This window comes from Paralichthys olivaceus, chromosome 16 (assembly GCF_024713975.1).
Source record: "Paralichthys olivaceus isolate ysfri-2021 chromosome 16, ASM2471397v2, whole genome shotgun sequence".
Taxonomy (NCBI): domain Eukaryota; kingdom Metazoa; phylum Chordata; class Actinopteri; order Pleuronectiformes; family Paralichthyidae; genus Paralichthys; species Paralichthys olivaceus.
Genome location: NC_091108.1, coordinates 16,374,392 through 16,386,881, shown reverse-complemented (window position 1 = coordinate 16,386,881; position 12,490 = coordinate 16,374,392). Strand labels below are relative to the sequence as shown.

Sequence of the window (12,490 nt, the reverse complement as noted above, 5' to 3'; positions counted from 1 at the left end):
GGGCTTCTAACGTTACGCTCGCTTCTAACGTCGCGCTCTCATCTCCAAAACAAATTCGCCTTTGACAGATTAATCATTTTTTTTCTCCCCCGTACACCCCCCTCAGCTTCTTCTTTACGTCTTCTGCGCCTACTGGCTCCCCTCGCGCTGTATTGACGCGGCGGAGGACCAATGAGATGCTGGGGGTTGGAGAGAGGGAGGGAGAGGATGCGGAGGAACGCGGCCTCCCATTGGACGAACAGGTGCAGGTTAGGCCTACCTGAGCCCGCCCCCTGTTTACATCCGTGCCATTTGCGCCGCTGTGAGTCATGCGGCACGGCTGCGCGTCGCTGCAACAGAGGAGGTGGATGCGCTCCTTCAGATCCCCGCAGTAGAGGAGAAGAAACCAGCTGTCGTAAATTTCCCCTTCACTGCCATTTCATACATGGCACATAACAAGTCAGTATGTGTCGCCTTTGCTTCGTGCATATAAAGAAATAGCCGCATCCTTTACGACACTGACCACATTAAGCCTTACACATTAAGCCCAGAAGGGTTTGCTTTGTGTGGACACTAAAGTATTGGTCCTGTGTGGTCCTTGCAGGCCGAGGCTGGTAGACGCTTTCATGCGGAAAGGACACTGTCATTCTGTCTTAATCTCTCTGTAGGACAACATCTGTACCACGTAGTAACACGTTTCTCTCTTCCACTGGATACATATATATTACAATATATATATTTGCTATCATGATATAATATGAGGACAGATCTAATTTACTTTTCCTCAGTTTTTTTGCAGCGAGACTGAAAATAAATCTGATACATGCCATACAGGAGGACGTAACAGTCAAGGCTCCTTGCACCCTCCTCCTCTTACCAAAGACAGTCAAATATTATTGATTTAGTCGGTATTTGCCCTTTTCATTATGGTCAGGCCTTCAAGGATACAGCTAATATTGTAGTGCGCTCAAACGTCACTAGGTGGCAGTAGCGACATGGACACTGAGTCAAGTTGATATTTCCTGGTTAGGGTCAGATTTTAGAACAAATATTCCACCTGCATTGTTTTATGTGAAATAATTAAAAGTGTTAGGCGATAGAAGTACAATTATATCTGGGGGAAAGTATAATTTAAAAAAATAATAATAAAGGGATAAAGGGAATAACTCAAGAAGACTGCATATTGCAATGTAAATCCTGTTTTGGCATGGCGGCCTTGACATTTCCTCTGTAATTAAATCAGTTGTCATGATTCTATCGAGAGTAATGCTGACATAAAAACTGTGTGACTGTGGCTCTGCATGCAGCTTGACCTCTTTGACCTTACCTGACAAGGAGAGGATGTGTGAGCGAGGGGTATCCAATAACATCAACATCAATGCAACACACTACTCCCCTTCTCATCTTCTGCCAAAGATCCAAAAAGATCCTGTGTCCTGAGGTATCTGGGGCAGGACGAGAGTCGGTCTCCAGGTCAGTCTTTAAGTTTGCAAAACACATGGGTGGGCCTGTTTTTAGACCAGGAACGACGAGTCACTTCACCACTGACCTGTCCACCTACAGGAAAGACACCATGAAAACGAGGCCTGAACTTGACAAGGCCCCTGCGTCATTCCAGGATTTTATTTACTAATGTGTCAGAGATGCTGGCGAGATATTTTCAAGGTGCATGGGCCAACTCATCTTGGGGTCTCGTACCTGAGCATATCTGGATTTCAAGCAGGCAGATTTGGAGAAGAAATACAACCTGATCTATGTAAAGAATAACTCTGGGAGAGTTTAGTTTAGTAAATGACAAATATACTGTGCTATAATGATACATAATCTATGGTCCTCTGTTGTCAAATCCAGATAATAAACACAAACATCATTGGTAGATATATTCAAATCTGAACTTAGATGTATCAATACAACTATGTCAAAATTACACTGTAAAAATGAATGAGGTGGCACAAATTAAAATACCTTAGTAACAATTTTCACAGCTTTTTGGAGTTAATTCAATTAGAAAAATGTTGCCATTTAGTTAACACAACACAGCATGCACACAAGTTCAAATGCTTTAATATGTTTGACTGCAAATAAATTATAAAGGCTAAAAATAAACAGTGAATAAGCATGTGAGACCTGTTTAAAAGAAATACAGGATGCTGTGCTGTTGTGTGTCAATTTGAGTGTGCATTTCTTTGTCATTGTAAGTGTATTTTGATTTAGAGGCAGATGGTGCAGTGCTGGTGGAGAACAGATTATTGGCTTCAGGTCAAAGGGAGACCAGGGAGAGTCGTCATCAACATGCTTGTCTCCATGCACCCCTCCATCATCCCCCTGAATCATCCATTACCCATGCTCCCTTGCAGCACTGTGATTGGACAGGATGGTGCCACATGCTCACCATGAGCTCACACAACAACACTACAGTGTCCAGGTTGAGTGGGATACCAGAACTCACTGTTTTCTTTCCTGCATAGCACAACAAGAAATCACAGACACTGAACTACAGGTGCAGCTGCTGAATTTGATACAGCTTCAGATGTTAATCTGTCTCCAGGGAAGGAGCTCAGTTGACCTTATTGTCCTTTCCTTTCTCTCTAAACAAGATTACAAGGCCACTGAGATGAGCCGGGGAGAAACATACGAGCTCCTGCCATTTAAAGATGAAAACAGATCAGTGTTTTTACATTTTCAAGGTTGCACACACTATTCAGGGCTCCAGTGTTTGAGATGAAAAAGAAAATGAATTGATGCGTATTTCTCCATTTGAGCAACAGTCTCCCAGAAATCTTATTGTACTGCAAGGTCAATTCCTTTGTTTTGTTGCAGTAGAAGTCCTTTCATTTGTGTCTGTCTCTGGACTGTGATACCTTCACTCCTGCTCTGTGGAGGTTAGTGATGATGTCACTGACTGTGGGTTTCTTTGGCATTTTCTTCACAGCTCTCACAAGTTGTCTGTCGTCAACAGAGCCTGCTGTCCTCGACCTGCTCAGTTTCTTCTGCAGCCCACAGTTTCTTTCCTCTTTTAGGACATTCCAATGGCTCTGGTCACTTCTTTAAGACATCTACAGGTAAATACCAGGAAAATAAGCTGTCTCATATTCATACTTTAATTCTAAACCCAAATGTCCACATGGATTGTCTAACAGTTCCAAAAGAATGTGAGGAGGCCATGCTTTAATGGCGTAGTTGTTAAATCTTTGGCTGGTTTGCACCACAGCAACAGGCCCTGTCGTTAAATTGTCAAAAATGGAAGGAAAACAGAGGCCCCATTACATGACATGCATACATTACATACTGCACAACATGCACTGTAAGAGGCTCTAAGGTGTTACGACCTATACTCTCTCTTGATGTGGTTAGATGTGAAACAATATTAACAGGAAATAAGATAATGGGTCTGTATCATTATCGTTATTTATAATTCTACATTTATTGTAAGAAGAAGCGGACGGCTGTTTGACCGCTGTTGTCTGCTTATTGAAACCTAATGACTTGAAGCCGCCGTTGCATCACTTCTTTCAGGGCCTGTTTATTGACCTCTTGATATTAATGGAAAGTGTGTGTGTACAGTTTAGGTGTTTGAGAGTTGGCAGCACCTTAATCCGAGTTTATAAGAAAGCAGATACCTCAGATAAGGGAGGTCCACTCTGTGGTGGGGACACTTACTGGACTTATAATGGGTGAGCTTAACAACCTAGGACCCTATACTACTCCCTAATCACACATCAATACATGAAACCTTTAGCAAAACCACAGACAGCAGAAACACAACATGCCATTCATATCAACTTATTACATATAGCATCAAGTGGGGTTAAGAGAGGCTCTCTTATAAGGCTGCCTAGGGATGGATCCCAGAGATGGAGCAAGTTTGAATTTTATGGGAGAATTCTATCAAGTTTCATGTAGATAATAACAAATAGAATATTTAAAATGGATAAAAAGATAAATACAAAAATAGTGAATCTATCTTCTTCATCCTGTAGTTTTGAAATGTTTTTTCTCATTAACATTAATATTCATGACATGACCACTTTACATAATGGATGATTATTATGTGTGTTGTGTGAAAAATTATAATGAACAAATGAATGAAAATTGATTCAATAATTTTAGACCATGGTCACCAGGAGAGGTAAAGAGCTTTGGGATCACAATAGGCAGGGCCTCAACAACACTCACATACACACGCACACACCATTAACAACAAATGGCAGTTTCTCAGGTATGAAAAGAGGAATTTACTGAGACTGTTAAATGTACATATTAAGCTCTGGAATTGCACAACCCATACTTATAAAAACAATGTGCCTGCAGGGTGATGCTCCGAGAGGACGCGTTGTGTTTAGATGATGTAATGTCAGAACAGACTGAGACATGGACAGGGGCATTGCAACAGGATATCAGCCATCACCTGGGGCACCCGAGCTGAGAGGGGCCCCCCTGAGAATGATGATTACGTTAGTCCACAGCGACAACGACACATTTTTAAGAATCCCCTTAAATCTATGATCAGCTATTTACAGGAGACAGCAACGACGCCATTGTTGCAAACACCTTAATCTCTGGAAACTGATTCTGAAGATATCCGAAGAACGTATAGAATCAACCGGCAGCAATACTGACTCAGTGGAAAAAGGCAGCGAGCAAAGGGATAGATGGGACATTTTTGTAGCTTAAGTAGACCACCAAATTAGGCGGGTTTCTTTCAGCAAGAAAGTGAAAAAGCATATTTCCCAACATATTGAGCTAGACATGTTCAAAATGCTCAGCTTTGAATAATTTCAAAACTTTTTCATCAACACCTTTTCCCTCTCTGTAATGATCCCATGTTATGAGACCTTTACATCACTTCCTGTGAGGCAGAAAAGACGTACAGCACCAGACACTGACTGTTAAGTATGTTGTGTCAGTGTGTCTTTCAGATCTGATCTCTATGTTGGCAAATTATTGTGTTTTTCACAAAGGAACATTGTGGAACCGTGTCAGTCTGTCTGTACCAGTAATGAGAACCTCTGATGTTTAACACCTGTACTGACCTGTTGAATACCAACAACACCTACAGTGCTGCTTCAAGGCTGAGGTTTTGTGTGTCTGTGTGGGCGTGTTATCCTATGATTATAGCCTCACTGTCTCAGCAGACATTTTTAATGCTTTACTCAGAAACACTCTGGGCTAATCCACCCAGGGCCCATTCAGTAATCACTTAGCTATGGAACTATCTTCCTCCTAATTCCATAAACGTCCGTCCATCTGTCCGTCTGTCTGTCTTTATGTGGAATGCATATCTTGCAAACCATTAATCTAATTTGCTTTACACTTGATATGTCTGCTGTAAACTGCTCAAGGTGCAGTGTTTAGTGCAATTTGGAAATACGATATATTCAATAAGTATTTAATAAGCAAAGCTTTTATTTTCAAAAGTTGTGAACTTAGGTCTAAAGATTGTGTCGGTTGCTTGACATGCATGTACGATAAAATAACAGCGGTTTAGTAAATCATTCAGACATACACATTAACCATACATGAACAGTTTTAAAGCAAATTCAGTTTCATTTTATGAAAAACATTGACTTAAAAATCTTCATTGCAGATAAACCAGGTAGGATGAACACAAACTTCACTCTGTAACAGACTGTTTATAAAAAAAGCTCTACACACAATGTCCAGCACACAAACAATAAAAAGTTACTTTATATTATAGAACTGTTTGACGAGGACTCACTAATGACAAGGAATAATATATAGTATTAGCACAGGACAAACATAAAGCCCATTGCAAAACAGGCAAGTTTAGAATGGGCACTGTGCTAGTATTAATAAATGCTTAATTTCACCGAACTACATCAGCTACTCTCTGTGAATGAATTGCAATGACTCATCTGAGCATCATCATCTTACATCACAACCAGGACAAATAGTCCAGACTGACTCAGACTGACTGAGCGAATACACAGAGACCTTCAGAGAAAACCGTTCAGGGTCATAATCTGCTCTTTCAGTCTGAGCACTGAGGCTTCCTGTTAAAATGTCACCCCTGTGCTGAGGTGTTAAAGCACTTGATGCTTAGTTGCTGCTGTGGTGACTGTGCTTTATGTCTGCATTACATTGTAAATCAAAAAGCCAGACTGGCACCTATGTTATACAACAGGCCACACTTGTAAATACAGGTATGGTGAGCCAATTATTTTTTTCTGCGGAGTTGCTATCCATCACCTGTGGAAAATAATGTTTTAGCTGCGTGAAAGAACCAGTGTGGGAGAACTGGCATGCCATTTAGTTTGCATCCAGGCCCATCCCCCCCACCCTCTTCTTCTCAATAACAAAACTGCATGGTGGCTGCTGTGTAAACAACTGATGTTGGGCGATTTATGTGTCCCACGTGTCTGCCCTGATTCAGCACTCACGCTGTGTCGCTCATCTGTGTTGTTTTTACTCTGTGTTGACAAATCCTCCCCCCCCCCCCCCCCCCCCCCCCCCCCCCCCCCCCCCTGTATCCCGTTGCATAATATTATATAAATCACATTCAAACAAATGCAGCATAAAATGTTCCCTCTGAATTCAACTGTGGAATTAATTTATTGCCAGGAATTCTGGGACTATAAGGGGATTTAAAATAACCACAACATCTTCTATTTTTCTACCCTTTCCCCATTTAATCATATAGCTCATTTGTAATTTTTCTGTACAACTAAATGCATAACTGCTATTACAGTTCCATTTATAGCCATTACTGACCTTTATAGGAAGCGGTAGCCTAGTTTGTTTGTTTTTTACCTTTGACATTGCCACGTGAGCTGTTTCCACATTCTGTGCTCAGCTAACCTAACCAACTGGCTGCAGACTTATTTTTTATGGACAAATATGAAAGCGGTATCGATCCTCTCACCTGATTCTCCACCAGAGAACTATTGTGCAAATTCCCGAAATGTTCCTTTGACAAAGTGGTTTCCACATTGGGGATTAGGACTATGAAAAGGTTCTCTGAATCCAAAGGGTCATAATATTCAACTGCTGTTTTTCTAATTCCTCTTTGATTTTTTCCTTTTTTTTCCAAATAAAACAGTGAATACTTTGACTGGGGCCTTACTGTGTTTTATTCCAGGTTTCCACTCATTTTTAATATGTCCAATAACATTGGACTTAGATTCATCAGGTGTCAAATATAACTCTGAACACATAATTGTGTTGCTTCATATGGGTCCATGGCTTAAATAAGCAACTGCAACTTTTAATTTATTCATTAAAAAAATCATATTGCCTCAATGAAGAGTCTGAAACAGAGTATGGTTAGGTTTTTTAGAAAAGGCTAAATAAATGAGAGGAACTGCTGGTCAGAGTGAGACCACAGTCCATTACTGTAAAAATCATCATCAAATAAAAACTCGCTCTCAGATGAACATGTTGAGCATTTCAGCAGACAAACATCAAGGTGCTGGTTCCCAGTACAGCGACTGCTGTGAGAGCTATTGCCAATGGAAAAGTCTTGGTGCACACGTTGTGATCTTCTGTTCTCTCAGGGGCTGACAGAGGAGCCGGGACTAACTTTTACAGGTTGCCTGAGTCGTTGTGTTACATAAGGAAAAACACACCTCAGTGGCAAAAACATTGTGGAATATGGGTGACTCTCCATAGCGCTGTAAAACAGACAGGTTAACTAGGCAGCAGACGGATCTTGAGGAACCAAACACAGATGTGCTCTGCAAGTTGCTTTAGGGTTCACTGACGATGGTATTTTTATGAAATATTTTGTAACAGCCACGCTAGACCACCTCAGCATGGTGATTATAAAAAAGGACAAATTGTAAAAAAGGACAGTGGAAGAAGTGGTGACGTGCTACCAGTGTATAACAATGAGTAATGATCGTTTTGTCCTCAATAATGTTTTTGCACACCAACAATGTGCACACTTGTGTTGGACACCAGCAGTGAAATATTGGGTATTTGCTCTATGTTAAATAAAACAGACCATTCGTATCACATGGAGACAGTTGGACAACAGCAGACAGACTCTAATGGATGTTTATCATCATAAAAATATTTATTTTTGCCATTTTCATGCCCAGTCAAAGACAAATCCATGGAATATAAAAAGTCAACACATAGAGAGATACCAGATCATGAAGATTACTGAATCATACTGACAATAACACCCCAATGATGTTAACATTTTAGTTTTTACTGATATTTCTAAACAATGATCCCATCAATGCTCATGCAATTTGGTACTGATATTCATGGTGCCTGTAGAATCAATCCTAATGACTTTGCTGAGCACCTCACATTTCTTGTGGCTCCACCAATAGCTTTACAGAGCAACTTTGCCATTCGCACACACATTCATACAGAGCATCTATGTGCAGCATTTTCTCTATCACACATCCATCGCACACTCGGCACAGCAGTCAGAGGCAATTTGGGGTTCAGTGTCTTGACAGAAGTGAGGAGACTGGGATCAAACCACCAAGAGTCTGGTTAGTGGATAACCTGCTCTTTTTCCTAATCCACAGCTGCCCATCAGTCAATTTTAATTTCACTTGACATTTCCTCATCAGCATGAGGTTGTGTTTTTTTTGGGTTTTTTTGTGAAATGCATAGTCATGAAATCTGGCAGACGTTCATGTCCTTTTCAGGATGATTCTAATAACTTTTTTGGGCAAATATTAGCATGCTAAGTCACTAGTCATGCTGATTTATAGGCATGTAGGTTAGAATTAAACAAATATGGTGTTTTGTTTTAGAAAGGTTGAGCAACTACATCAGAATCTTCTCCTATTGCTCAGGTAGCCAGCCTGTGCCAGACATCCTGTCCTGCTGTGAAAGACGTACCCTGGAGCTAGAAAATGGCTTCAGATTCAAGAATTCTGAAACACTTGCCGTCTATTGCCCAAATTTGTCCTCGGCATAAACTGTTTCCTTTTAATTGCACAGTGGTTTAATTGCAAAACTATTAAAGAGGAAGTCCACAGCAGCGCCTCAGGCGACAGCCATAAAGAGATGCTGTCCAGTCAAAACAACCTGCAGACACACACCGACGGCTGAGACTATAGAGGAAAAACAAACAAACATTGAAATGTCAAGTTTTCCTCTGATGCTGTGATTTTCTCAATGTTTGTCCCTTTCAGCCCACCTCACCCAACCAGCAGCAAAAATAAGAAACACGTGGACCTTTGCACACCCCCTTGGCTATTTCATTCCCTGCCACACTCCTTGTCCCCTCCCACTCCCTGACTGTAAACTGTATAAATATCCTTCTCTGAGCATTGCTGGGATTCAGACACTGACCTGCACGGACCAGTGACACTCGGGTAGAAAGAGACTAGCTCAAAGAAAAAAGTATCTATATTCTCTGAAGGAAAGTTAACAACTGCAGGCACACCTAAACCTGAAGATCATTGACTGTGTCTGCCTCTTTCAAAATGTGGCTCCAAGTCTCTCTCCTGTGTCTGTCCTGCTTGATCCCATCAAGCCAGAGCCAGGCCACAGATCGAGCCTCCCTCCGCCGCTCCAATGACCCTGCTGGACGCTGCCACTACACCTTCACTGTGGCCAGCCCAGAGGAGGCCAGCTGCCCTGGAGGCAGCGTGAAACCAGAGATGGACGGAGTCATGTCACGGGTCATCTTGCTGGAGGCTTTGGTCAGCCGGCTCCTGGCCGGAGCGGACGGAGGCACGAGGACAAAGGTCGAGTCTAACATGGAAGAGGGTCTCCAGGAAGCTTATGCCCAGGTCACCAGGGAAAGAAACCAGCTACAGCAGGACAAGGAGCGTCTGAACAGGCAGCTCCAGGAGCTGCAGAAGAGGGTGGGCGAGCTGAGCCAGGAGGCTGAGAGCCTCAGGCAGAAGCCCTGCAAGCAGACACACACATCAGGGGGTGCTAAGCATGATAGCAGACCTGCCAGTGGTATGTACATCCCCAAGCATTTCCTTTTACTCTTTGTATTTTTCTGTATATTTTGCTGATGACTGCTTCTGTTTCTCATGGCTGTGGCTGACCTTGGCTATGAAAAGTTTCCCATTGCAACAGGTCAGGTTGCAGTTAGCCATCCCAGGTTGAGTAAGGGGATAGGAATTTACAACACAGTCTCTTTTATGGCTTTGTCACTCGTGCTTGTCTTGTTTACTTGGCATGATCATCATCTTCAGGAGAACAATAGTAGGGTTAAAAGTTGAACCTGCTATTGCCCTGAGGCAAATATATTAGTAACTGACAGGTTGATGTAATCTGTGTGTTTGGGCTAATCTGTAGTTTACCAATACACAAGTTGACTATTTCCAGCAATATTCTTCTCAAAGGCCCTCCCAAATTTGGACTTTTGGGTAATACAATGGTTTTTTTATACATCTCTCTTTTCTTCAGACCCTGCAAATGATGTTAAGAATGGGGCGTACCAGGAGATGAAGGCTGAGGTGACAGAGGTTCCAGCATCCCACCTTCTTCCAAATGGCAATCAAACCATCACAGGTAGTAGATGCTCAAATTTCCCCAAAGTTTGGAAGGGTGTTGATGCAATTTAATTTCTTTGTAAATATTTGGGTGAATATACCATGAACTTGAGCTCTCTTTTTTTCCTGCATAGACTGTGGAGAGCTGCTGTCAGTAGGAGATCCTGTGCTGCACAGGAAGGCTGACAGTATCACAGGCAAATATGGGGTGTGGCTGCAGGACCCCGAGTCTCAGGGCCCTTATTACACCAACAAGACTGTGTGGCGCATTGACGCAGTGGGCAAAGATGTCCGCCAGCTCTTTGCATTTGAAGACATGGATCAATTCTCTCGAGGCTTCCCCATGAAGGTCTTGGTCCTGCCAGAGCCTGTGGAGAGCACAGGGGCGACCATCTACCGCGGGTCTCTCTACTACCAGCGCAAACGAAGCCGTACCCTGATCCGCTACGACCTGACCTCTGAGAGCCTGGCGTCACGTCTGGAGCTACCTCACGCTGGTTTCCATGGCCAGTACCCTTACTCCTGGGGAGGCTTCACAGACATCGACCTTGCGGTGGACGAACAAGGCTTGTGGGCCATCTACAGCACGAGCAAGGCAAAAGGTGCCATTGTGATCGCCAAGCTGGACCCAGAGAGCCTGGCCGTGAAGAAGAGCTGGGAGACCAACATCAGGAAGAACACAGTGGCCAACGCTTTCATGGTGTGTGGCCGTCTGTACACGGTGGCCAGCTACACTGCACCTAACACCACCATCAACTACGTGTTTGACACAGCCACTGGCACGCGGCGGGCGGTCGCCGTGCCGTTCAAGAACAAGTACCGTTACAACAGCATGCTGGACTATAACCACGCCCAGAGGAAGCTGTATGCATGGGACAACTTCCACATGGTCACCTATGACATCAGAGTGGGCAGAGCCAATCATGGCAGCGGCTAGAGGAAACAGACAGAGAAACTGCTGCTGTTTACTGGACTGTGCTGGTGCAATTGAATGTGACAAAACATATACTCATTAAAATGTTATTGAGGTTATTGTAAGACTTGTCATCTATGTGTTTTTACATCATTAAAATCTATTTTGTCTATTAGTACTGTAAATAAGATGTATAACGACAATGCAGAAATATTCATGCAGCAGTGACAGAACTGATAGTTTAAAAAGTTAAATATTTTTGTTGTCTGCTCATAAATGTTATTTAAGTTCTCAATAAAAACTTAGGGAAAAACTTCTGCCTGTGTTCTAATTTTTGTTTTCAATTTGACAAACAATCTACAGAAACTTTATGCTACTCCCTGAAAAAGTGTTTATAAAGGGTAACGATAATCCACAAGGGAACATAAAACAGTTATCTGTCTCTGGCATAAGAGATAATTTACAAAAACATACAATTTCTCTCTCTCTCTATATATAGTTAATTTAAATGTTTTATATAGATAAATATACATTTATAAGGTATATACCTTCACAGTCATATGACTTCATACTCATACCTTTATTCATCCATGCATATATATATATATATATATATATATATATATGGTATTTACATTGCATGTATGTGTGTGTGTAACAGCATGCATATCTGCAAATGAAATATTCCTTTATGCATGAACAGCTTCTCATAGCGCTAATCTATTCACATATTTTAATTTATTTAAACTATTAAACTTTATCACCTAAATATCCCCAAGGTTAACTGAGTAGGAAGTTGTAAAAAGTGTAACACTTTTGGTGAGGCTATTTTTGTTTGTTGCTGTGTCATCTATAAACACTTCTGTTGTTGTCAAGTACAAGTAAGGCGCCTGTGTTTTGTGGCTATGTGGAAAAGATGGAGCCAATTCATCACCATGTTAAATCTGACTGTTAACAGCACAGTTATTGATACAGTTTGTATTTGGACTTATTTCTTATTGTTTTAATAAGAACCCCTGTCCTGAGATGACACATACACACCCACTCCTCACCTGCATGGAAAGATAAATATTAAATGCCTGTGTACTTGAAGCCTTAGATATAAACACTAGTGGTGACAAAGTTCAGACCCAGCTCTTGTGGTTACGTGCACTGCACA

The 12,490-nt window shown here is 41.9% G+C and overlaps 1 protein-coding gene across 1 annotated transcript; it reads left to right on the top strand.

Moving 5' to 3' along the window:
• The first annotated feature begins 9,253 nt into the window (after positions 1-9,253).
• LOC109646537 (myocilin-like) lies at positions 9,254-11,487 on the top strand. The gene is made up of 3 exons (XM_020112302.2): positions 9,254-9,876; positions 10,333-10,437; positions 10,553-11,487. Exons 1-3 carry the CDS (start codon positions 9,393-9,395, stop codon positions 11,353-11,355), a joined length of 1,392 nt encoding a protein of 463 aa, XP_019967861.2. The 5' UTR covers positions 9,254-9,392; the 3' UTR covers positions 11,356-11,487.
• The last annotated feature ends 1,003 nt before the right edge of the window (positions 11,488-12,490 follow it).